The sequence below is a fragment of the Carettochelys insculpta genome, chromosome 7 (genome assembly GCF_033958435.1).
Source record: "Carettochelys insculpta isolate YL-2023 chromosome 7, ASM3395843v1, whole genome shotgun sequence".
Taxonomy (NCBI): Eukaryota; Metazoa; Chordata; order Testudines; family Carettochelyidae; genus Carettochelys; species Carettochelys insculpta.
Window position 1 is genome coordinate 7773955 of NC_134143.1, and position 24687 is coordinate 7798641.

At 47.6% G+C, this 24687-nt stretch overlaps 1 protein-coding gene and 1 pseudogene across 3 annotated transcripts; one reads left to right on the forward strand and one right to left on the reverse strand.

Annotated features, from left to right (window-relative positions):
* The window catches only part of LOC142015971 (elongin-B pseudogene), a 54574-nt pseudogene that overhangs the window by 10842 nt on the left and 19045 nt on the right, over positions 1-24687 (reverse strand).
* Positions 8723-20442, forward strand: LOC142015969 (neuropeptide Y receptor type 4-2-like). 3 transcript variants are annotated; one of them, XM_074999957.1, is made up of 2 exons: positions 8723-8784; positions 14800-20442. In XM_074999957.1, exon 2 carries the CDS (start codon positions 14909-14911, stop codon positions 16031-16033), a length of 1125 nt encoding a protein of 374 aa, XP_074856058.1. In that variant the 5' UTR covers positions 8723-8784; positions 14800-14908; the 3' UTR covers positions 16034-20442. The 3 variants fall into 3 exon arrangements, 2 of the variants coding, with proteins under 2 accessions (XP_074856058.1, XP_074856059.1); XR_012646248.1 differs by lacking the exon at positions 14800-20442 and adding an exon at positions 13569-13690 and having other exon boundaries at positions 8734-8784; XM_074999958.1 differs by lacking the exon at positions 8723-8784 and adding an exon at positions 11643-11719.

The window sequence follows — 24687 nt, forward strand, 5'->3', positions numbered from 1 at the left end:
AATATTTTTGATATTTTGACTTTTTTTGTCCTGATTATCGATGGGAAAAATTTAGAACTCCCAAAAATGTTCATTGGATGGCCAAACGGTTTCCTCTGTAGCTGTAAAAGGGGATCCCCTCATGGACAATCCCCACAACCTTCTTCCTCCTGGAGGCGTGAGCAGGGGCAGGAGGGTCATACCCAAGCAGTTTTTATGTCCCTGCAAAAGCCCAAAGACCTCAGGGCTGACCTACTCTTCAGCGACTTCTGAACAGGGAAGGCAGAGGCTATGTCTGCTCTGGCCCTTCATGGACACACGTATGAGGTCCAGGGTGGATGTGACTCCGTAGGTTTAATTCCTAGCAAAGCTATTACAGAGAATTCCAGCAGAGTGAAAAAAATATTTCTTTTTTTTTTTTTTTTACTCACTTGCTAAGCGTGGAGATCAGAGCTCTGTGTTTCCATAGCAACAGTCAATGATACCCACGGGTGCTAGGGGCTAAACGCATCCTTGAAGTTACTTGCCCTGGAGTCTGGCCCAGTAACTATGACATTTTTCCGAACCTACGTCTCGTGTCCTGACATCATCCACGTCTTCCTCACCGACAGCGTTTTCAGACCCGTCAACTATGACCGAGAGAAGTGCCTTGCCCTGTTTCATCGGAAGTCCTGCTCTATGCGTGTGGTGTGGAAGACCGACCCTCAGCAACTCTGCAATGTCTACGCTGGCGTCGGTTAAGGCTGGTTTGAAGTGGTCTTCCCATTCAGCAGCTCTGGAGAGGAAAGCAGGGCGGCCGCTCCCTGTGGTTTGAGGAATAACAGGCCTGTGTCCCCCTTTCTCACACATGCAATGCTGTGACTTCTCTCACGGCGTATAGATTTGAGACTGCAATTCAATCAGAGCTCATTTACGGTAACAGCATCTCCGATGTCATCTGGAGTTAAATAAAGACATCGGCGTCACACTTTTTTTGCCTCTTAAGCAGTCATTAGAAGACTCCCTGAAGTTCATTAAGGACCTTGGTATGCAGGTCTAATTCACCTGTGAGTCACTTAGTTCAGTGGTTCTCACCTGGGGACCTGGGGCCCCCTGCAGGGCTGTGTTCGGATTTCAGGGGGGGGCCCAAGTAGGGCCAATATTAAACTCACTGGGCCCCGGGGCAGAAAGCTGGAATCCCACTGCATGGGGCTGAAGTCTGGGGCCCTGAGACCCACCACTGAATCCTTAGCAACGTTGCTTGGGAGGGGTGGGAGGGAAGGCTGCAGAATAGGGCCCCAGGCAATTGCCCAGCTTGGTTCCCCAAAAACCGGTCCTGGCGTTTAGATGCAGAAAGCCAACTATTGTGGCACAGCTGAGTCAGGGCATTTTTATAGCAAGTTGTGGGAAGAGACTCAGAAAGGAAAAGGTGGAGGATCCCTGGCTTAGCGACTGGATTGGCAGGCATCAGAGAAGCCAGGTCGATGATAGATAAGGGCTGTCCTGAGGCATACAGAGCTGTGAAAGGCACCACTAAATTTGGGGCACAGGCACTAAATTTGAGGTACTGGTGGTTCCCCCATCTGCCTGTTCCCCTGCCAGCCTCCCTGCCCTGCTCCTGCGCCTCATAGCTCCTGCTCCCACAGCCCTGAGCACAGCCACCCCCAGCAAAGTGCCCCCCCACCACAGTGTGGGGGTTAGTATGTGCAGATACTCAAATACCAAATTCATAAGGATGGCTCAGGATGGACAGACAGACACTAAGAGGATAGGCAGGGTTGGTACAGATGACCAAATAGATAATTAACGTTGGATATCTCTCTCATTTGGTGTTTCCTTCAGTACAGTATATCATAGAATCATAGAATCCTGGGGCTGGAAGGGACCACAGGAAGTCACCTAACTCCAGCCCCCTGCTTCAAGCAGGATTAACACCAACTAAGTCATCCCAGCCAGGACTTTGTCAAGCCGGGACTGAAAAATCTCTAGGGCTGGAGAATCCAGCACCAATCTAGGCAACACATTCCAGTGTTTCACCATCCGCCTGGGGAAGTAGTTTTTCCTAATATTCAACCTACACCTCTCCCTCTTCAACTTCTGACCATTGCTCCTTGTCCTGCCATCTGTCACCACTGAGAACAGTTTATCTCTGTCCTCTTTAGAGCCCCCCTTCAGGAAGTTAAAGGCTGCTATTAAATCACCCCTCAGTCTTCTCTTCTGTAAACTGAATAACCCCAAATCCCTCAGCCTCTCCTCATGAGTATTGTGCTCCAGCACCTTAATCATTTTCATTGTCCTCCGCTGAACCTGCTCCAGCAAGGCTGTGTTGGAAGAATGGTTGAAACAAAACTGCAGAGTCCTTTGAACACTTCCCCTAAACCCTCTGAAAACCAGGCCCTCTGCCCAGCTCCACAAGCGAAACAAACTTGCCAGGATCCATTCGGTGTATTAGAAAGCAGGAGTGAGTCCACACTTTATAGTCCAGCCTAAGGGAAATTGATCAGATAATTTTTTTTCTACAGCCTTACAGAGATCTGTGGGATCTTGTAGTATAATCTGGTTTGGTTCAAGGTCCATGAAAGTCTCCCTGAAAAATCACTTATGAAATATATTTTGAGAAAATACTCAAAATCACACAGACGAATGTACAGAGCAATAGTGACAATCATGCTGGGACAGACGGGTCTTTAGAGCTGAATAACAGAATCGTTTCAGTCAATGACAACAGTGGTGCTTTGTTCATTTCATGCATCTGCAAAAACAAGCTTCCAGCACAATGCAACTGCACCTGGAAACACAGATGTTGTTTTATAGCTGAGCCTTATATATCTGAGGTTTTTAATACAGCATTTGTTTAGGGCAAAATATTTGCGTCCTTGTCCATTTCAAACTGCAGCGCTAGCTTTGAGGGCCAGGATCCCGCAGCTGTGTAGGCACAGATCCCATATAACAAAACAAAAAAGCAGTCAAGCAGCACTTTAAAGACTAACAAAATAATTCATTAGGTGATGAGCTTTCGTGGGACAGACCCACTCCTTCAGACCATAGCCATACCAGAACAGACTCAATAGTTAAGGCACAGGTAACCAAAACCAGTAATCAAGAAGGACAAATCAGAAAAAAATGATCAAGGTGAGCAAATCAGAGAGTGGAGGGGTGGGGGGGGAAGGTCAAGAATTAGATTAAGCCAAGTATGCAAAGGAGCCCCTGTAGTGACCTAGAAAATTCCCGTCCTGGTTCAAACCATGTGTTAATGTGTCAAATTTGAATATAAAAGAAAGTTCAGCAGCTTCTCTTTCAAGAGTATTGTGAAAATTCCTCTTCTGGGTTATTGTAGGGGCTCGTTTGCACACTTGGCTTAATCTAATTCTTGACTCCATCCCCCTTCTGCCCCTCTACTATCTGATTTGCTCACCTTGACAATTTTTTTTTTCTGATTTGTCCACCTTGATTACTGTTTTTGGTTCTCTGTGCCTTGAATATTGAGTCTGTTCTGGTATGGCTATGGTCTGAAGAAGTGGGCCTGTCCCATGAAAGCTTATCACCTAATAAATTATTTTGATAGTCTTTAAAGTGCTAGTTGACTGCCTTTTTGTTTTGATAGTATATAGACTAGCACGGCTTTCTCTCTGTTACTCTCCCCTATAACAGTGTTTCTTAAATTTTTGAGACCCCAGAACTCCAAACAACAATATTTTGAATGCGGAACACCTCTGAACATTTTCTTTAAAAGATTATCAGACTGAAAATAAAACAAAAAACAAAAAAGCTCAGCAAAACCCCCACACAGCAACATATCCCGCAAAAACCAAATGAAGTAATTTAATTGGGTATTGTAGCAGTGAAGAAGAAACATTGTATCTGGTTTTAATAGCAGAAACTATAGACCTTCTGTGTCTTTTTCCAAACACTTGCGGCACACTTGTGAATGGTTCGTGGCACACGCGTATTCCGTGGAACACAGCTCAAGAAACACCGTGCTAAAGAAAGTCCCTCCAGCCAAAGGAATGCTGGACGTGAAGGTGGTTCGAGGTGATGTTCTATAAGAAACACTAGTGATCGCAGCTGCCCATTTCTATGCCACTCAGCTCTGCTGTGCGTTAAAGCTGATTCGGGGCAGCTGTGTCAGAGTAGAGATCCTACACAGTCAGAGGTGGACCGGGCACAGTACAGTCAAATTCACGGTATCCCTCCCAAACCCAGACACCGTGTGCTCATGCCATGTGCCTTCCTTTCCCCTATGCTGTGGATGCACAGGAGGTAGGAATGCTGCATCCACTCTGCGTCCCCCAAGCAGTGCATAATGGATTTTGTTGACCAGAGAATCTGGACCTGTGTCTTAATGCGCAAGGGGCAGAGTTAAGGTGACACAAAGCCCGAACATCTATGAAAAGGCTGCGCAAGTGACAACACCGTTGGTGTTTCCCAACTTGGTGAGCATTTCACCGCAGTGACTGGTGTGAGCTGTTACTTCTAAAAGTCTGGGGTGGCTTGAACTGGGTTCCAGAGCGCAGATGGAAGCAGTGCGAAGAAATTATGGATCAGAGCAAGTAATTTCTGCTAGTCCACAACATCACTGCATTCGCATGGTATTACTATGATTGCATAGGCAGACAGGTGAGGAAACATGTGGCGTGGCTTATTGTCACAGGGTAGCAGAGCCCCTGGAAAGGAGTCCCAGTAGGAGGTGGTGCCTTCATGTGGCTGAATCACAGAACAAGGAGTCATCAGGGCTGAGAGTCATCAGGTCTGGTCTGCCACTGACTGCATGTCTGTGCGCTCAGTGCCTCAGTTTCCCCCCATCCACAAAAAAGGGTAGGGCTACTTGTCCTTCCTGTAACGTAGAGTGAAATTTCTGCTGAAAAACCCAGGAAGCGGCATGAGGTTGGCACCAATATGGCCCAAGCCTCTGACTGAGCAGGAGGCTCTTCCCCAGCATTAGAAAGAACTGTGCTCAGATAAGCACCATCCACCAGCACTGGCACATTTCAGGTAACAGAAGCACAAGGCCTGGAGAATATTCTGAGAGGGAGAAGTCAGCACTAGCGGGACTGGGAGTAATGGTCCCTCTAATTTTTAACACCTGTGGGGTGGAATACATTTTATTATATGCACCAAGGCCAATGCATATGTGCACCACCCATAGAAACACTCGCTTTCTACTATCGCTGGCTGTGGGTGCTCTGCTAATCAGCTGGGTGGCACCTAACTCTCTCCTGAGAGGTCACCCAAGCACTCAGTTTACAGGGAACCCCGTCTGGGAGAAGGATTAGGAACACTAATCAATGGAGTCTTGAAGTGGCCAAACGAGGCTCACAGAGGCAGAACAAAAGCCCCCGCTCCATTCAGGCAGGACCCACAAATCATTCTGGATCTCGATTGAAGACAATTGTGCCGTTTCAGGGCCAGCCCACTGACCGGCTGCAGTGCAGGCATGACTTGGCCCATTGTTCATCCTGCTGCAGCCACCAGTGTGTGGAGAAAGTACACATGCTGGGCAAAAGCCAAGAGCAACACAGCAGCGCAAGCTCAGCTCAGGAGTCCTTTGCTCTTGTGGGTTGGTGCTGCTCCTATCGAGTTAATATATTCGTTTGGGACACAACCCAACACTCCAGTATGCTCCCTGTCTACTGTAGCATCAAATACCCTTCGCAAGCTCCTGCTGCCCCAGGAAACAGGACCTTGGACACTCATGTACAAGAGAACAGTCTCTGGGCCCGCCTCTGTCGTGCAGAGGAAATCCCAGAGCTAGTGGGCTGGTTTCTGAATTTTTAGGTGATGTCCTACTCTGGCACCTGACCTTGGCCCAGAGTTCCCCGTGAACTGAGTGCTTGGGCGGCCACCCATGAGACATCAGGGCTACCCAGCTGATTAGCAGAGCTCTCACAGCCGGCAGCCTGTATTTCTAGTGTTGGTGCACATGTGATCAGGCCTCAGCGCACTGAAAAAATTTCATTCTGCCCCTGAGTGTTACAAAATAGCAGCACCCTGCCTGGGCTCAGAGATTATTCCAGGAGCTCATGCAATGTGCAGAGGACAGGTAGCATGCTCTCAGCACTCTGCATTCCCTCCTTTTTCATTTTCACAGCCAGCCGCAAATAGGGCCTGATCGATTATTACCCGTTAAGTTTATAGGAAGCCTTCCACTGACTTGGACTAGGCCTGGGGCATACGCGGTACTTTCACCAGACATCACAATAACAACAGTCTGGCCAAATTATTAAGCTCCAGCATGCTTGTTTAGTCCCTGTTAGAGGGGTCGACAGCTTGTGGCTCCAGAGCTTCACGCAGCTCTTGAAGGAGTTATTTGCTGCTCCAGGCAGTGCCACTGCTGAAACAGCAGAGCTAAATGTGATTTGCTTAACAGGGCAGCAAGAGGGATCTGGCGATTAAAGCAACTGAATTTGGAGCCGTTATTTCAGCGGCAGCTGGGCAGGGAGCTGCTGAGAGCCCCTCGCTCACCCTGCTACCTGAGCAGCCACACCCCTCCAGTGGGCATGGCTCAGCTCATTCCCATCTTGGAACACCTCCACGCCAGCCTTTCTTTTCTGCTGGGCACACATGACCACCTGGTGTAGGCTCCCCAGCCAGTGCCACAGATGGGTTAGTCCTGGGGGCCTATTTTAGGCTGAAGGGGTTAATCCTGGGGATGGGGGCGTTCTGAGACATGGGGGGCAGATTTGGGGGCTGAGGGGAGTAAAGGCTGGAGATGGGAGTTGGGATTGGCGGGCATGGGGGCTAGATCCTGGGAATGGGGTGGGGCGTGGAGGATTGCTGGGAACATTGCTCCTTCCTGCTTAAGAGCCTGTCCCCAAGCACAGCATTTTCCTTGGCCTCATTTGCTCTCTAGTCCAGGGGTGAAAGTAACTTAAACTTTCTAACTGGTACAGATCATTGTGCACTCATGGTGCTTAAAACACGAGTGACAAAATGTCCAGTTTGGCGTTATTTATTGAGGACTGTCTCAGATGAGTAAAGGGTGCCCTTGCAGCCAGGAAGGCTAACAGCATACTAGGGTGCATTAGGAGAAGCATTGCGAGCAGATCTAGAGAAGTGGTTGCTCCCCTCTATTCGGTACTGGTGAGGCCACATCTGGAATATTGTGTATTTATTTATTCCACCCCGGTATAAAGAGAATGTGGATGTGCTGGCGCAGGTTCAGCGCAGGGCAACAAAAATGGTTAAGGGTCTGGAGCACCAAACCTGTGAGGAGAGGCTGAGGGATTTGGGCTTGTTTAGTTTACAGAAGAGAAGACTGAGGGGTGTTTTAATTGCAGCCTTCAACTTTCTGAAGGGGAGCTCCAAAGAGGAGGGTGAGAAAATTGTTCTTAGTGGTATCAGATGGCAGAACAAGGAGCAATGGTCTGAAGTTACAGAGGAAGAGGAGTAGGTTGAATATTAGGAAGAACTACTTCCCCAGGTGGGTGGTGAAGCACTGGAATGTGTTGCCTAGAGAGGTGGTGGATTCTCCATCCCTAGAGGTTTTTAAGTCCCAACTTGACAAGGTCCTGTCTGGGATGACTTAGCTGGGGTTGATCGTGCTCGAAGCAGGGGGGGTGGACTACACAACCTCCCGAGGTCCCTTCCAGCCCTAGGATTCTGTGATTCTATTCACATGCGCTGTGGATCCTGAAGGGTTGATTTTGTAACTGAATTTGAAAAAATGGCTCTTCTCGCTATTTTGGTTGCAGACTCCTGCCCTATTACATAAGGCAAGTGGGTGGAACTGTGGCCCTAACAGGCATCCTTAGCTTGTGTAAGCTGCGTATAAACACAGCACAATGCCGTCTATACAAGGTCAGCCTACACAAACTGGATGCGGTCTCAGAAGCCCTGCTTTCACCTCTACAAATCAGCCCTATATCAGCTGTTTAACAGTGCGCAGCCCTCCCAGGCAGCAGGATGTAAAGCAAAGCACCATAGTCAACCAAAAAGTGGAAAGGAGCATGTGAGGAGATAGGATGTATTACCCCAGTGAGAATAGGGACAGGACACCAGGGTTAACACCACTTGTGTCACAAAAAGTGGCCAGGACCTCGATTCTGTTGAGATTCATATTCCAGTTGCAGAAGTAAGATTTTCAGAGTGCAGCTGCCTGCTAAGCCTATTCTGTGCATGGGGAAACTGAGGCCCAGAGAGCAGAAGCCAGTGAGATTTGTTCTCTGAGCCCCTAAAGCGCCTCTCAAAAACTCCCCCCTATACTTTGTAATTCCTCAAGGCCTTAAACCTCTGGGTACTTTGCCCAACCAATCCCCTCCACATGCACTGAGTCATGATGGCTTTGACACCTGGGCTTCTCTGTGTAATGAATACACCGGCCGTGGAATGTGAAATTGGCAAGCATCCATCACCTAGGGCCCGATCGTGCCCATTAGGCAAACACCCCATCGATTCCAAAGGGAGGCTTGCCTCGGTAAGGAACGCAGCTTTGGCTCCGATAGCTTCATTTTTATTCCCTGTGTGTTAGAATATCTGCCAACCTTTCGCTCGTGCTTCAAATAGTTTCCTATCTCTTTGGCACAGCTGCTGTTTGTCTGGACTATCAGTAGAAGGCATACATTTATAAATCAACAGAGGGAGCTAGCACTTCAAAGTTGGGCTTGGCAGCAGAGAACAAAACTCGCAGGCGAAAGTCCCTTTGCAGGGAGAGAAAGAGAGAGAGAGAGAGAGATGCCTTCAAAATCGCTCATCGCAGCAGAGACAGGACAGCAAATCCTCTCTGCTGCTCCTGAATCCCTCTCTTCTGCTGCAGCTCAGACACCCCCACATCCAGCGCAGATACCCAGGACAAGCAGCAAACTTACTGCTCAGTGTGGTTGTTACCAGGTGAGAATTTTCTGAATACCTTGTTTCAACTTTGCAGGAGGTCAGAGGAGATGAGCATGTTGCCGGCCTTAGATTCAATGGGAGGCTGACAGCTTATGCTGTGAACATGATTTTGTTTCTTGTTTTGATCTGCCTCTTGATATTAGGTATTTCTGTCTCTTAAAAAACAATTACCAAGAGATCTGAACTCAAATCCACAGGCCAGTGGCATTTTGTACAACCATTATGATCTGTATACCTGACTTCATGAGCGAGATGGGTGGATTGTAAGCAGGAATTGTTGCAATATCGGGCTATGGTTTCATTGGAGGCTTTTAAGAAAGAAAAAAGTTTTTCACTGGAGAATCTAGATGGAAAATGTGAGACACTAGACAGCTTTGCAATACGGCTGTCCAGTGAGTGGCATTTTTAGCAGTCCAGATATACCTCTGTGCCCGTTTGCTCTAGTTGTCTAATTCATTTCATATTCCAATTAGAAATAGAACAATGTTTGCTGGCTGGGTGTGCAGCCTGAAATCAAGAGATGCTCAGGGAATACAGGGCTCATGTAAATCCATTTCCCAGAAACAAAGCCTCTTCTGCAGCCTTCAGTCCCTTGCCTATATCTTGTGGGTTTTTTTAGGATTCAACTCCACTCTAGAGGCGAAAGTGAAAACTCTCCCAAGCCTGATCCACTGCAGTCAGTGGAAACACCTGTATTAGCTTCTACAGGCTCTGAATCAGGCCCCGAGAAAGTGACATGCATGGCGAAATGGTGATAGATGATGGTGGATGTTCCAACCCTTTCCTATGACCTTTGTCTGTCTTGCTAGCTAGACTCTAAGCTCTTGGCACTAGGGGCTGTCTGCTACTCTCTCTTTGAGCAACCCTGGAGCAATGGGGATGGATCTGTGAGTAATCCCAAGGCACTACTGTAATTAACATGAATATTAGCAATAATAACTAAAGGTCCAGGAGAATAGTTCAGGAGCACTGAGTCCCAATTCCCTGTGTGATGCATGGAGCAATGCTGCTGAATAGGAGACAGAGCCCTGAGATCCTGCAGGGGAGAAGGCAGGACGTAAACATAATATCCTCCTATTGTCCCTTGTTTTCCTATAATTGCTTTTTACATTATGGTCACTGTAGAAAGAGATGCACAGAATGGTGAACCCAAGAGCTCTGGGTTTTATCACACTTGGGCATGCAAACCTGCGTAGAATGCAATGGATGCCCTCTGGTTATCAGACAAAGTCCTGGCTGGGATGACTTAGTTGAGGGTTGATCCTGCTTGAAGCAGGGGGCTCGACTTGATGACCTCCTGAGGTCCCTTCCAGCCCCAGGATTCTATGATTCTATGAAATAGCTCCTCACATGTGCCTTGGAGTTCCCACCTCTGGTGAATGAGGGTCACAATTCCTCTGAAGGAGCATAGAGAGAGTAACTGTCTAGGAAGTGCTTGGAGATCAGCCAATGATGGGTGCTACAGAAAGGCAAGATACTAAAAACATCAGACTTATATTGCACGAAAATGCATTGCAAAGCCTCCTCACCCCCTCCGTGATAGTGCTCTTCAGCTGCATTGTGCAGGCTCTCCACCACACAGCAACAGGGCGTGCTTTGGATTGCCTCTTTGGGAATGCCTACATGGCCAACAGGAGGTGCAACTGATGCCTGTGTAGACATACCTGAGCTAATTTGGATCTAAGTAGTTCAAGGCTAGCTTGAGACTTAATAGCAATGAAGCTGCAGAAGCATGGGCTGGCCCTGAGTAGGTGTCTGGGTACATAAGGATTTGAGTTCATAATTCTGATGTGTCTGCATGTGCTGCAATCACAAGACCAGCTAGCTTATGGCTACATGTCCTGCTGCCACACTTCCCAGCTGCAGCGCAAACACACCCTTAGTGATAAGTCCCGGCCCTCCCCTTTGGAAAAGGGGAAGATCCCTCTTTCTCCCTGGCCTCTTTCAGGAGGTCCAGATGAACCTGGATCCCTACTGGAGACTTACCCTTGGGGGAGCGATGCAGCCAGCAGAGGGTTGCAGTACACAAGACAGCTTTCGCAAGAACGGGCGCTCATCTGCCAGTGAGGATGGGGGCAGACCCGCCTCTCCTCCAGAGCAGTGCCCCTCCGGGGGAAGGGGGAACTGCCCCCGCTCTCGTTGGAAGTGGCAAGGAACTTCTGGAGGAAGAAGCGGGCGGGGCGGAGCAGAGGGAGGGCGGGGCTTGGGTGAAGCAGGGTCGGGGGGCAGGTCGGAGCACATGGCAGGTGCCTGCCCGGGGATCTTTGAACCAGTTGCCACTGGCCACTAGAGTGCTGAGCCCTTTAAACTGATGCTGGAGCCCCACACGGCGCAGCCCAGGCAATGCTGAGGCCTGGCTGGGGGCAGCTAGTCCCTAGCCCCACCCCTTTCCACCAAGGCCACTCCCCTCCCCTACATTGTTATTAGCTATTATTGCTCATATTCGTGTTGATTACAGTAGTGCCTTGGGAACACTCACAGATCCATCCCCATTGCTCCAGGGTTGCTCAAATACAGAAAACTGAAATCTGTCGCCAGCCCCACCTAGCCAAGAAACCCCCATGCATGCTGGCAATGCAACCTGCTCAGACAGCCAGGATAGCATCCCTGCTTTGGTACACAGCACGGTCTTCTGTTCTATGGTGTCAAGTCCCAGTCACGCTGCTTTCACCCACCTTGACCCACGTAGCTAAGACATGTTAAATATGGCCTCCCTTGTATCTACAAGGAAACGACCTTTCATGGGCTGTTTGCAGTGCTGTTGTAGACACGCTGGTCCCAGGATATTAGAGAGACAAGGTGGTGGGAAGGAATATCTCTTACTGGATCCGTTTCTGGCGGTGAAAGGGAAAAGCTTTTGAACTAGACAGTGCTCTCTTCAGGTTGTGACTTGAAATCAACTCCTTCGCACGCCGGCAGTAACAATACAAAAGTAAGTGAGGGGAAAACTGAGCCATATGTATTCTCCTCTTGTTCCAAGACTGAATTAACCAAGCTCCTAGGGTGCATCTACACTTGCATTCCTCTTTTGAAAGAGGTATGCAAATGAGGTAAGTCTGAAATGCAAATGAGGCATAAATCTGCATATTTGGCAACTCGTTTGCATATTCTACGTTCAAATGAGATTTTTTCTAAAGAAGAAAGCCAGTGTAGACACTGCTCTTTCGAAAATAAACCCCATCTTTGAAAGACTCCTTCTTCCTATTAAATAAAGGGAAGAAGGATACTTTCAAAGATGGGTTTGCTTTTGAAAAAGCAGCGTCTACACTGGCTTTCTTCTTTCGAAAGAAGCTCTTTCGAGATTTGAATATGCAAATGAGGTACCACATATGCAGCTTCATACCTCATTTGCATTTTCAGCTTACCTCATTTGCATACCTATTTTGAAAGAGGAATGCAAGTGTAGACGCACCCCTAATGTGGGGAGGGGAAACGGGAGGTGGGTCCAAGTTTAACATCACATTTCAGCGAATCAGACTCAAGAATACCAACTCCTACGCATGTGATTGAATATTAGTTAGACACTGCCTGTTTGCCTTACAGAGGATTCCTTTTTATTTCTTTTTGCTGCTTTCACTTGCTCCGACCAAGCTGAACAAAGAGATTGATGCACCTGTTGCTTTCTTTTCGGTTGAAAAATGTTTCTTTCTGGTTCTCGAGAGACAGCAACTTCTGACCCGACTGAGACACATAATAAAGTTGAAAAAACACAGCCCTGCTCTACATCAGACAGGTGCCCCTGTGCACAGGTTGTCCACAGCAATCAATACTCTTCAAACCACGTAATAAGTGCTGCCAAACCATTTTATTTACATGGTGATAGTCCAATGATTGCTTTTTGGCAGCCATAAAAAGTTTGTCTCAAACTTACAAGCCTGTTTGGATAGCAGTTATTACAGAGTAAAGATTTATGCAATCAGTAAATAATGGCTTTCGGTGAGTATATATTTACCTTGCCTGTTGCGAGCCTCAGTACTCCATGTGGGACGCTGCTTGTTCAGGTGAGTGCCCTGTGGGATGCCGTTTTCTTCTTCCCTGCCTGGGTGCATCAGAGATTTTGAATGGAATTCGCCACACCGCTGGAGGCCGGGAGGGGCACCAGCAGAGGTGGGCTACAGACGCTACTGGAGCCATGTCTGGTATTTCTATTGACTCTTAATGGGAGTTGTGGTTGACAATGTGTTACCATAGGAGCTAAGGACCACTGTGCCCTGTCTATGCCATTATTTCAAGGCTGGACTTCCCATTGTGCCAGAATACATGGTAGTTTCACAATGGGAACAAATATACCCTCCAGAGCGGGGTGGGAAATTCCAAGATGTTACAATTGTTTTCATTTCAAATCAGAACGAAAAGTCCAAATATCACTTTTCCCTCCACACACAATGGAAGGTCAGTTCAGCACTGAACTGCTTCTGCAGGAGTAGCTGTGTTGCATCGTGAGAACTGTAGTCTGAGTTACACCTGTCCCCATTTTTCATCTGTTACACCTGTCCCGTTGGATTATAGTTCCCATGATGCACTCTGATGGGGACATCCGCCATTAGGGAGGAGACCGCTGTGCATCATGGTTGATGTAGTCCAGTCGTGCAGCCTAGTCCTGGGGGCATAAGACACCTAAAATGAAACTCCCAGGAAGTATTGCAACACCTCAAGCTGAAAAAGGTCACTGTAGAATTGGCCTAAAATGAAATATTTACATATGATTGCACAAAATGGAATACTTCTGTTTGAGCAGATGCATCCTAAAACAAAACATTTCATTGTGCATTTCCCAACAGAAAAATCGAGAAATTCTGGCAAAATTGGACTGGATCTCACAGAAGTTTGCCGGGGCTAAACCAGAATCAGCTACGCAGCTTCTTTCTATTATTTCTTTAAATAAAAATGGGAAAGACCAGGAAAATGTAATGTATGTTATTCCTTCAGATGAACTACTCTGATGGAAACTCCAGCTGTAACAAGAATTAACTCCACCTTTGGAGAATGGGTTTCCAGTCTGCTTTTTAGAAGTTCCTAGCAGCCAAACAGTAGCTGCAACTCAATAGGAGCTGTCCAGGCTCATGACTTCTGAAAACGGAAGCCTTTCATGTCTAACTTAATTTGAAAATAAAGTGCATTATTAATAAAAAAAATCTCTTTAACATCCCATTAGTTCGTTAATCTCCTTGCTCTTTCTTTCTGACATTGCTTGTGGTCCATCTTCCATTTGCAGCATCCAGTGCTAACAACTTTTTAACAAGGCTGCATGAAAAAAAAATGTTGACAATTTTATTTGGCTTTTGTGACTCGGCAATTTCAAGCTGTTGTGAAACTCTCATATAATGGATGATTTGATATGGGACGCTGCAAAAATTGTAGGCTGTTTCTGCAGATGGAGTAAATCAACACAGGGCTTTCAACTTGGGTGGAGCTAGACCAGTCTACACCAGCTGAGGATTTGGGTGTGAATATGCGTAAGGAGCTACAAATGCAGAATGTGTGTGTGTGTGTTAAGATTGTAATAGCATGTTCGGTGGACAATTCAGGTCACTTTTTATTTTTTTTTTAACTCTGCTCAGTGGAGTTTGACCGTCTCAGTCTTCACTTTGACTTTAGCCATATTAGAAGTAATATACGGCCGGAGCCAACTAATTTAGCCTAGTTTGGCATCAGAATATTGCAACTCCAGTGAGTTTCATGTGGTTTTCACCCCAAATCATCATTTGACCCTGGCTTGCTTGAAGTGAAACTTTGGAGGGCTGCTAACTTTTAGGAGTTATTTTGGTTTAACCTCCCTCTGGCTGAATCAGTCACAATGCTATTGACACTAATGGAATTGAACCTGCTTCCTCCAATGATGAAATTGGTCCTGTTTCATGTCCAGCAAACTAGTCCAGCTTATGGTTGAATATGATGAAGTAGAGAAAGACCGAAAAGCGTTCATGGGGAAGAAAAATCTCATCACCTCCAGAAAATTCTGTTTAGTTCATCTCTTGTAGCTAAATTCAATAAACTCTCTTTCCTTTGCAGGCATTCCCAGAATCTACAGACTGGAGCAGAAGAACTTATGGTAGTGTCCTGAAGAGCTGGATCCTACTTGTTTCCCTGCCTATTTCTGGTTTCTCTTTCTGAGTCCAGCATGAACAAGACCAAAGATTTGAGCACGGTCCTCTCCTTCCCATTCAATAAGAACTGGAGTTTAGAGCGAGGCTTTCCCATGCATGTCCCAGGTCACTGCAGAAACACAACTGACCTAAGTGTCTTTCTAGTCACCTCATATAGCTTAGAAAGTATCTTAGGCATCTTGGGAAACATATGCCTGTTTTGTGTCATCATCAGGCAGAAAGAGAAGGCCAACGTCACCAGCATACTCATTACCAACTTGGTGGTCTCTGACTTGTTCATGAGCATCGTCTGCCTGCCTTTCACCCTCATCTACACCCTGATGGACTACTGGATATTTGGTGAGGTTATGTGCAAAATGACTTCCTTCATCCAGTGCACTTCTGTGAGCGTATCAATTCTCTCCCTTGTCCTCATTGCTCTGGAAAGACATCAGCTCATCATAAACCCAACTGGCTGGAGGCCAAGCATCACCCAAGCTTATCTAGGGATCGTGGTCATTTGGACACTAGCTTGTCTCATGTCCTTGCCCTTTCTGACGACCTCCATCTTGACATACGACTTATACAAGCAATTCTCCTATATTACGGATTCTTCTGCCGACAAGGCCATATGCATGGACTCGTGGCCTTCTGACCATCACCGACTTATCTACACCTCTGCCTTGCTGCTGTTCCAGTACTGCATCCCTCTCTTCTTTATCCTGGTTTGCTACCTGCGCATCTATTTACGCCTGAAGAAGAGAAAGGAAATGTTTGAGAAGAGTGAATACAACGGCCGAGTGATTCAGATGAGGAGGATAAACATCTTGTTAGTATCCATGGTGGTTGCCTTTGCTGTTTGCTGGTTGCCCCTGCATGTTTTCAATAGCATCGAGGACTGGGATTACAAAGCTATTTCTCCTTGCCACCACAATCTGATCTTCTCACTGTGCCACCTGCTGGCCTTGGCCTCTGCCTGCGTCAACCCTGTTATCTATGGGTTCTTAAACAATAACTTCAAAAAAGAAGTGAAATCGCTGATACTGACCTGCCAGAAAAACTCATCGGTGGAAGAATATGAACATTTACCGTTGTCGACCATGCAGACTGATGTCTCCAAAGGGTCTTTGAGGTTGAGCTGCAGACATAATTCCATCTAGCCATTAGGGAACACCTTTTGAAGTCACCATTGAAAAGCCTCTGGGAAAGTTATTACACTTGGCTGCTAAAAAACAGATGGCACCATAGTCCAACTCCAACATGCGCACCGTAGCCAGCCGCTGTCCAGTTTTGGAAGAACAGTCTTTGACCGAAAGGAAAAATAAGTGAGGAAGATGAAAGGAGATGCTGAGTTGTATGTATTGATGAGGTGGTGCAGCTCTGGAACCAGACTTCACACAGACAGGCCATGTGCCAAAAAGTTGCTTTCTTTCTAACTAGGCGATAATCATCCATGAAAGCATACAGACAGGAGGGTCATCAGCTAAGCCCCCCACCCTTATCATGGAGGGTAGAACCCGGGACTTCCAATAACGCACAAGTTAGTGGAAATTCTCCTGTCAGTAGCAAAGTTCCCTCTGATCTTTTCCATCCATGCACAACATACATTTTTATGTGCAAAGAAGCATGTGCGAAGAGGCTGGTGGAAGCTGAACTCTGCTGAATGGCCACATAAGCTTCCTCGGAACACTGGCCATTATTAGTAGGACACTTACATGCTTAGGGCTGACCACTAAGTTTACAAGTGCTATTACATGGCGTGGTCGCCAGCAACAGCAGGGGACTGGACACGGTGACCCAAGAGGTTCCCTCCAGGCCTGTGTCCTCTCTACCTATATTCCGCCTGTTCTCAGCTGATGCAGTTCACAGGAGTTCATGCCCAGCAGGTCTGTGACACACTTACATGCACTCATTGGGGGTGGTAGTTAAATCTGCACATACAGCCATGGACCTGTCACTCCAACCCGCCCTACAGACTTCTCCCACTTGAGCTTCAAGGAAATCTCAGTTCAGACCAGGGCTTCTAGTGTAGCCTCATCTGGCCAACTTCTTGACAGCATAATTAAATGTAGACTAGCCAGAAGGCCACCCCTCACACCACACTGAAGGAGCACAACCCAGAACCAGGGATCAATAATGAGATGCATCACAAACGAGCACCATCTGTTGATGACAGATACCACTTGGAGGAGTTACGTTCTTCATTATCTTTTTTACCCCTCATTGAAACTAGGCAGATCACTTTTCTTTTAAGGTCATGTAAGAACAGACACACATTTTCATGGGAACTTGGTCCGATTGACTTGTTTGTCATTTTTCCAGTTGTAGATCCAAAACCTCTATGCTGATAAAGCTTCAGCCAAGGATGTGGGTACTTCAGGATGTTTGGATCATTGGACTCTTTGGCGGATCTTACCAGGGGGACTGAGGTGATGCTTAGTTGGTGTCATACCTGTTCTTTGTTTCACATCTCACTCTGTTCAAGGGCCTCTCATGTGACAGGACCAAATAGCTGAAGGGAAATGCTTCACAAATAGAAATACCAGCTGTCCTCTGCCATGACACTTCTGTAGGACTGAAACACATGGCTGAAAACCACCCCAAAGCTTTGAGTTTCCCAAAAAGAGGAAGGACCTTAATGGAAAAGGTGATGACAAAACTGTAAATAAATCTGTAGAAGAACAACAGAAAGACATGAAGGGGATTGAGTGACACATTAACTCCAAGCCATGTCCATCACAGCGTTGTCAATTACCCCATGGACGTAGCTTTGTGTTTCCTTATTTCACCTTTTCTGGGCAAACCATAGGAAATGTAAGTCGTTCCTCTTTGTAAAGAGGAGTAGTACTACTGACTTCTGGAGTCTGAGGTCCTCTCTCTATCAAGACATTGCTCTGCAACAACTCCTGGAAGACCAAGGTGTGGATGCTGCTGAGATGGAAGCCAATCTTATGCACTAAGGAAAGTAAAGTCCAGTCAAAAAAGAGGCTAGCACTTTCATATTAAAGATATCGGGTCAGTTTTAAAGAAGTAGAAGGGTCATGTTTTGTCATGACTTGACACCCCGTGTGATGCCATCCAACTCAATGGGATTGCACAAGGTGGAAGGTGTTCAACATATGGATACTATTGGGATCAGAGCCTGAGGAATACAATAGCTGGGTAGTTACCTCCCTAGACATCGTGGAAGGTCAGGGCAGAATTTCACCCAGCCATATTCTCCCTCAGACCACAGCATATTGTGCAGATTTTGTGGCTGCAGAGTAGCTGTGTCCACCTCACTCCCAGGACATTAGCAGAATAATGGGGGTGACGTCGTATTTTTTGGGGGACCAACTTCTGTTGGTGAGAGAGAAACATTTTGGATCCACACAGAGCTTTTCTCCTGGTCAAATTTTGTGAAGAGAGGAGCTAAACTATCTCATGCTAAAAAGCAGTAAGAGCCATTCACACCCAGCGGGCGAGATCCTCGGGTGATGTCAATGGGAGCACATGGAGGGAGTTCAATGGACCCAATTTACGTAAGCTTAGACTCTGCTCACTGACTTCAGAGGAGGTTGAGAATCCTCATGACCGTACAGGACAGGCCTCCAAGTTCTTGACCATGCTTGAACTCTATCCTCTTGATTCCCTCTGGAATTTTGTGGCCAGCTGATCTGGGCATGCTTTCATTTGCTGTCTTTAATCTATCGATCTGGAAGTTTGCAGAAGATGCCCATTTCTCCTCCTTCACGATGAGCTTCCTGCTGCCTTCTTCCAATGTTACTCCCCATGACGACAAGGAGGAGAATTTATTTCTCTTATTTCATTTATAGAAGATGCCACTTCTGGGATAGAGTTTGAGTCCACTAGAAGACTATGGACCTGATGACCAAGAGGGCTCTTGGCCATGTGCCTAGACCAACATTTGATACAGCAACTAAAACCAGAATGGCCTCACCAACCAGTGACGAGAAGCACAAAATATACTCATTCCGGTCAGCCGCCTGGGCTTACCAGAACTTTGCATAAGCCGTATTTCATTTAAGGGCTTAAGTAAGAGTGAGTAATGCCTGGGTCTCGTGCTGGGCTTCTTCCCAGAGGTCAGTTGCTCTTAATTAACCGGGAGTAATTCAGCTTGTTCCCTGCACTTGCCAGAATGCAAATATTTAACTAACAACTCTGCCTGCTGAGCTCTGATCACACAGCAGCGGCAGGAAAAGCTCTGATCTGCAGCCCTTAGTAAATAGGTGGGGCTTGTTAAAAGCAACAGCACAATTAGACCTGGAAGTTTGCTTCCATGCAGAGCGCATTACCTGTAAGGCTTGCGTTTGCCACATGAAAAGCTCCCAGAACTTAACCCTATTTGCCAGAACTTATTCTATGGCTGTAACTGTGATGCGTCAGTGCAGCTATTCTCACTGGGCAGCAGCATCTCATCCCGGCCGTGCTCCTGAGTGGTGGAGTTAGCCATTGGGTCGGACTCTGCTTTGCCTCGCAAGTCATTTACACCGGTGAGTGCAAAGCGTCTGTGTAGCCAACAGGCTCGGGTTCCCCTGGGATGAGGCTGCACCCAGAAGGCAAGTGCTATATATTGTTTATCGAAAGCACGTGACACCCATGGCGAGAGCCCCGGAGACGCCCCAGTCACCCGTGGGGGAAGACCCGACGCACCAGAGCTTCGCTCGGGGAGCGGCTCTGTAACAGGCCTCCTAACACTAGCTGATAAAGCTGAACTCATTAACATAAGATTGCCTAAAAATTGCGTATGCATTTCTTATCACTCTCTCTTGTGGCCTACTGCCAGCGTAGCCTTGAAATCTTGGCAAATGCGGCTTGTTCTGCAGCTGTTCTCATGGCAGTTATTTTGCAGCTTTTCACCTTGCACAGACTGGTCTGTTTAGATTCTCCTGAGGATTCACAGAGGGTACGATCTGCTCTCATGAGACCGTCACAAACTCTTCTCGCACCCTACAGTCTGTATAAGGCTAATGGATCTGAGGGGGTAGCACAAGCCATGCAAACAAACTGTTCCTTTGTCCCCCTCTAGGGGCTAGAGAGATCGAGATGCACGAAACTACTCTGAGCTAATGGGCTTGGACCCAGATCCTTGGTCCTTCAGCTCAACCAGTAGCAATGACTGTCTTTGGTAAAGGTCCCAGGTTCAGTCACCACTACCCCGTCTGACTTGGGGCATCATTGCAGTAGTGTTTTAACTGCCTTGGCACAGGTGTCAATGACTAATGAGGTTCAGTGTAACAGAACACTGGGCCCTATTAGGTTTGCTGTGTATTGTAGTGGTGCTTTGGGAAATTATTCCCAGCTTTATTATTGTGAGAATGGAGCAGGCATGGATGCATTACCATATGAACCTGCCTTATTAAATCACCATGAGCTCCTGTTATTGTTACCCTCGTCTATCCTGTCCTTTTGCCTCACTTTGTCTTTTTCAGGCTCCACTTGTTGTGCCATAATGACTATAACTGGTATGCCTATTGTTTTTACCTGTGTCTGCACCATGCCTGGCATGCTATGGGGACCTCAAAAATACGAAATAAAATAATATTGGCCAAACCATTTTCACGCTGCCTGTCTCAGTTTGTCCATCTGTAAAATGGGGATAATACTACTTATTTCATTAGTGGTTAAAAGCTGCTTTGAGATCCTTGTATTAAGTAAGGGGAAATGTTGTATAGGGGAAGGGCCATTGATCTACAAAGTATTTTGACTCTGATTCTTTGTAGCTAAGGGAATTTTTTGTAAAAGTCATGGAGAGGTCACGTGCAATAAATAAAAAGTTATGGTGCCTGACTTGTCCGTGACTTGTACTATATGCACTCACCTGACTAAAACTTAGGTGCTCTTGGGTGTGGTGGTGGTGGTGGGGGCTTCTATCCACTTCTGGTCTCGTGTGCAGGACAGCTGAGACCCCTGACACTGCTGGAGCCAAGGAGCCATCCCCAGGGGTAACCTGGGGCCTGTCACTGCCGCTCCCCATTGCGGCTTGGGTCAGCACCTAGGGCCAGTTGCCTGGGGCCACCCCTCAGTGTGGCTCCGGGGAGTAGGATGGCCCTGGAGTGCGGCTAGCTCTAGGGCCACCTCAGCTGCTAAGGCAACCCTGCGGTCAGCCACACCGACCACTGCCGACATCACGAAGGTCATGGAAAGTCACTAAATCTGCGATTCGCTGTGAAAGACTTGCAGCCTTAACTAATATCAGAGGGGTGGCCGAGCTAGTCTGTGTCTTCTGAAACAACAAGAAGTCCTGTGGCACCTTAGAGACTAACAGATATTTAGTCCCACTTTGCCCACGAAAGCTGATGCTCCAAAATATCTGTTAGTCTGTCAGGTGCCACAGGACTTCTTTAGTCTTAACTAGAGCTACCGGTACCACCCCAGTGGCTTAGCATCCTGCTGCTAACGCAGCTGGAAAAGCAGCAACGTCAGCTGCTCCAAAGGTGGGTACACAGCTGCACAGATAACCTACCACAGGCAGCTGACTTCCTCAAGTCCTCCACAGAAAATGAGTGAGGGGACAAGCTCTGGAGAAGAAATCACCCAGAAGTCAGGGGGCTGGAACGGGTTGTCCAGCTGAGCAGCCTCTGGCACAGGCCTGAGAGGTGAGCCCGCCAGGGGGAATTCACCAGGGTGCCCCCTCCCATCATTGGCTGCTGCTGTGGTCTTCCAGCAGCGTCCAGCTTTCACGGCCCATGTCCTCCTCAAGTTCAGTCTCCACCCGGAGGAAAGGAAGTCCAGTTGGAAGTTCTGCCAAACAAACAGCTCTTCTGCACCTGTTGCGATGGCAGGCTGAGGAAGAGGCTGTCTCTGTTCTCAGGGGCTACCTTTAGGTCCTTCCCTGCCTGGCTGTAGGAGCACAGACTCCCTGGCTGCTCTCCCTGGAAGCTGAAGCTCCCTGCTCGTCACCCTGCTCGTGGGCCTAGCAGAGCTCTCCTCTTCTCACTGAGCTCTGGCCCCTTCCTTTTCGCTCAAGGTTCTTTATCTTCCCAGGTTCTAGCAGCTTCTCCCAGGCCCCTGCTTTTGGGTCTCCTGCAAAAGGCCAGCCTGTTCCCTGTGAGTTCCTGCCCTTTACCTGAGAGCTCACCAGGTGTTCGTCAGGCTACCCCCTTAGTCTTGCCCCCTCAGGCTGGGAGGCCTCTAATTGTGGCACAACGGGGCTGGCCTCATTCTCTTTGAAGGGGGCTGGTCACCCTGGGGCAGGGAGGGAAAGCAAAGGTAGCTGTATGCCACTCTTCTGACTTCTCAGAACCTGCAGTAGCTCAGAGGCCGTTCAGACCCCAGTGCAACTTAGAGCAGCCCCAGGGTTGCTAAAGTTGTCCGTAGCTGCTCAGTGCTGTTGGGGTCATTCTATCAGCCATGTTTTGCCCTGGCATGGGCACTCACCCCATTCTGCTGCATCAGCCAAGCAGGGCAATCTTCTGGGAGCCTGTGAAGTTGGTGAAGAGGCTGGGTACCCATCCTAGGGCAGTCATCTGAGCCTCTTTGAGACCTCTTGTCATGTGTCTCTGCTGCTGCTTTTGACTCTGTCTGGACCTGGGCAGCAGAGGAGCAGCCACAACGCAACTTTTCTCGATTGTTTTTGTTCTGGTTGTGCATGGAGGGGTGATGATGTTTTTGCTGTATCTGATTATCCCAACTGGGTCAGCCATCTCCATTTGAAATAAAACCAGATGCTTTTAAAGGACCACAGATCACAGCTCTCGGTCTGTGCTTGTTATGAAGACTCCGAGTAAGCCGGTGGGTATCCTCTGACTTACAACTCCTAGGTATCCTCTTGACTTCAGGCACTGTGATGTCATTGTAGGCGGGTGGGAATGACGTCACAATGGGATCCCCAGGAGCAATATCTTCCAGAGTTTGCCATTTCAAGAGGGACACAGCAGACTCCCCACTGCAGGAAGGTAACTGGCAAAGCTGGAAGACGATGGGCCGTATGACGGCTTTTAACGCCATGCCCCTTGCTTGAGGGTGGAGGAGGAGCTCTGGGATCTACACCAATAGCACCTGCCTGAATTCAGGGCAAATGCAGCTGCTGGACAGGACAGGAGAGCACAAACCAAGCAGAGGTTGTGAGGGTGCTGATGCCCTCACTCATACTATTACCACAATGAGGGTGGACAAGTCCACCCAGCCCTTTCACCAGAGGCAAGCTCCTTCTGATGGAACTCCCTCCACCCCTCATCTTGTGCATGCAGCGTGCAGGGCCAGACCCAATTTGGTCCTGCACAAGTACCATGGACTCTTGGGCCCTCCCATTTGAAACAGGGGGATATACCTGTCTCATAGAGCTGGAAGGGACCTCGAGAGGTCATCAAGTCTAGTCCACCTCCCTCACTGCAGGGCCTATCACCAACCCTTACAGACTGTTTTTTTTTAAGAATCTGACCTCCCTGACCCTTGGAAGGCCTCCTCAAGGACTGAACTCACAACCTGGGTTTATAAGGCTAAAGCTCTAACCACTGAGCTATCCCCCTACCAGAAGGGATCTGAATGTGCCATTGCGATGATAGGGCATGGTTGCCCCTTTCCTCTAGATCCCCATATTTTCTCCCTAGCTCCTTTTCATGGCATGGGACACTCAAAGATTGCCAAGAGCCAGCAGAGCGTCTGGTGGCAGCTGCCAAGAAAGGCAGAACGCTGCTGCATTGCTTCTGTGCCGAGAGGGAAGCCCAGTTCCATAAGGAAGAAAAGTCCCTTAGGACTGTGTTTAGACCCAGTTGCTGTGTGGCCAGCCTCCGCTGCTCGCAAGTGCGTAAGGGCATTTGCTTTAGTTTGTGGCTCACACAGCATCAAGAATATCTATAGAAAGGGAATCATGGGCCATACAGACTTTGGCCTCTCTGCTGCACCTGCCAGGTGGTGAGTCTGTGATGAGATGGAACTGAGACCACCAAACTCATATCATATGTGGCTACCAGATGTCCATGAGATGAGAAAGTCTTTTAATCCTCCCTGAGCTGCTGTAGCTTCCAACTGGTAACACACAAGTGAAAACCTCCCAAGACCATTAGCACAGCTCTGGGGCAGCCAGTCCTTAAGTGTTAGGACTATATCCTTTGAGGCTGCTTTCTGATAAGGCACGTTTGCTGAATCAAGTTCTGTGCTTAACCAAACAGAAGGGCTTCCATTCTCTGCACATGGGAAATATTTGGAGAACACAATCCCCAGATAAGCTTAAACTATAGACAAGATGCTGAATCATTCTTGGAGAGAAAACGTAGGTGCACACGACACAGAAAAGAGCAGCAAGAATGATTAGAGGTATGGAGCAGCTTCCATATGAGGAGAGATTCATAAGACCGAGACTTTTCAGCTTGCAAAAGGAATGACTAAAGGGACATGTGATGGAGGTCAAAAAATCATGACTGGTATGGAAAAAGTAAATAAGGAGCTGTTATTTACTCCTTCACATAACACATCAAATGAAATTAATAGATAGCTGATTTAAAACAAATAAAAGGAGTACTTCTTCACATCTCAAAAAGGTAGACTCCTTGGGATTTGAGCTGTAGCAAGATGACGTATACTGAAGATCAACCAAAGAGAGAGACCGGAGGGTCTAAGAAGACCCTTCTATCCAGAGGGCTGCTGTAATCTTCTCACATGTTCTGCAGTGATGTCCCTTCCCTGTAGCTTTCCAGTTCCTGTAGTAGTGGTCTGATTTTCAGAAGAGTCAAGCCTCTGCAGCTTCCTTGGAAGTGTTCCTTAGCACCTTTGAAAATCAGGTTCTAGCTCTTTATAGACCAATAAACATATAGTTTTTATGGCTCTCACACCTCTGCCATAGCTTGTTTTCTAATGGTGGTGCTTTGAACAC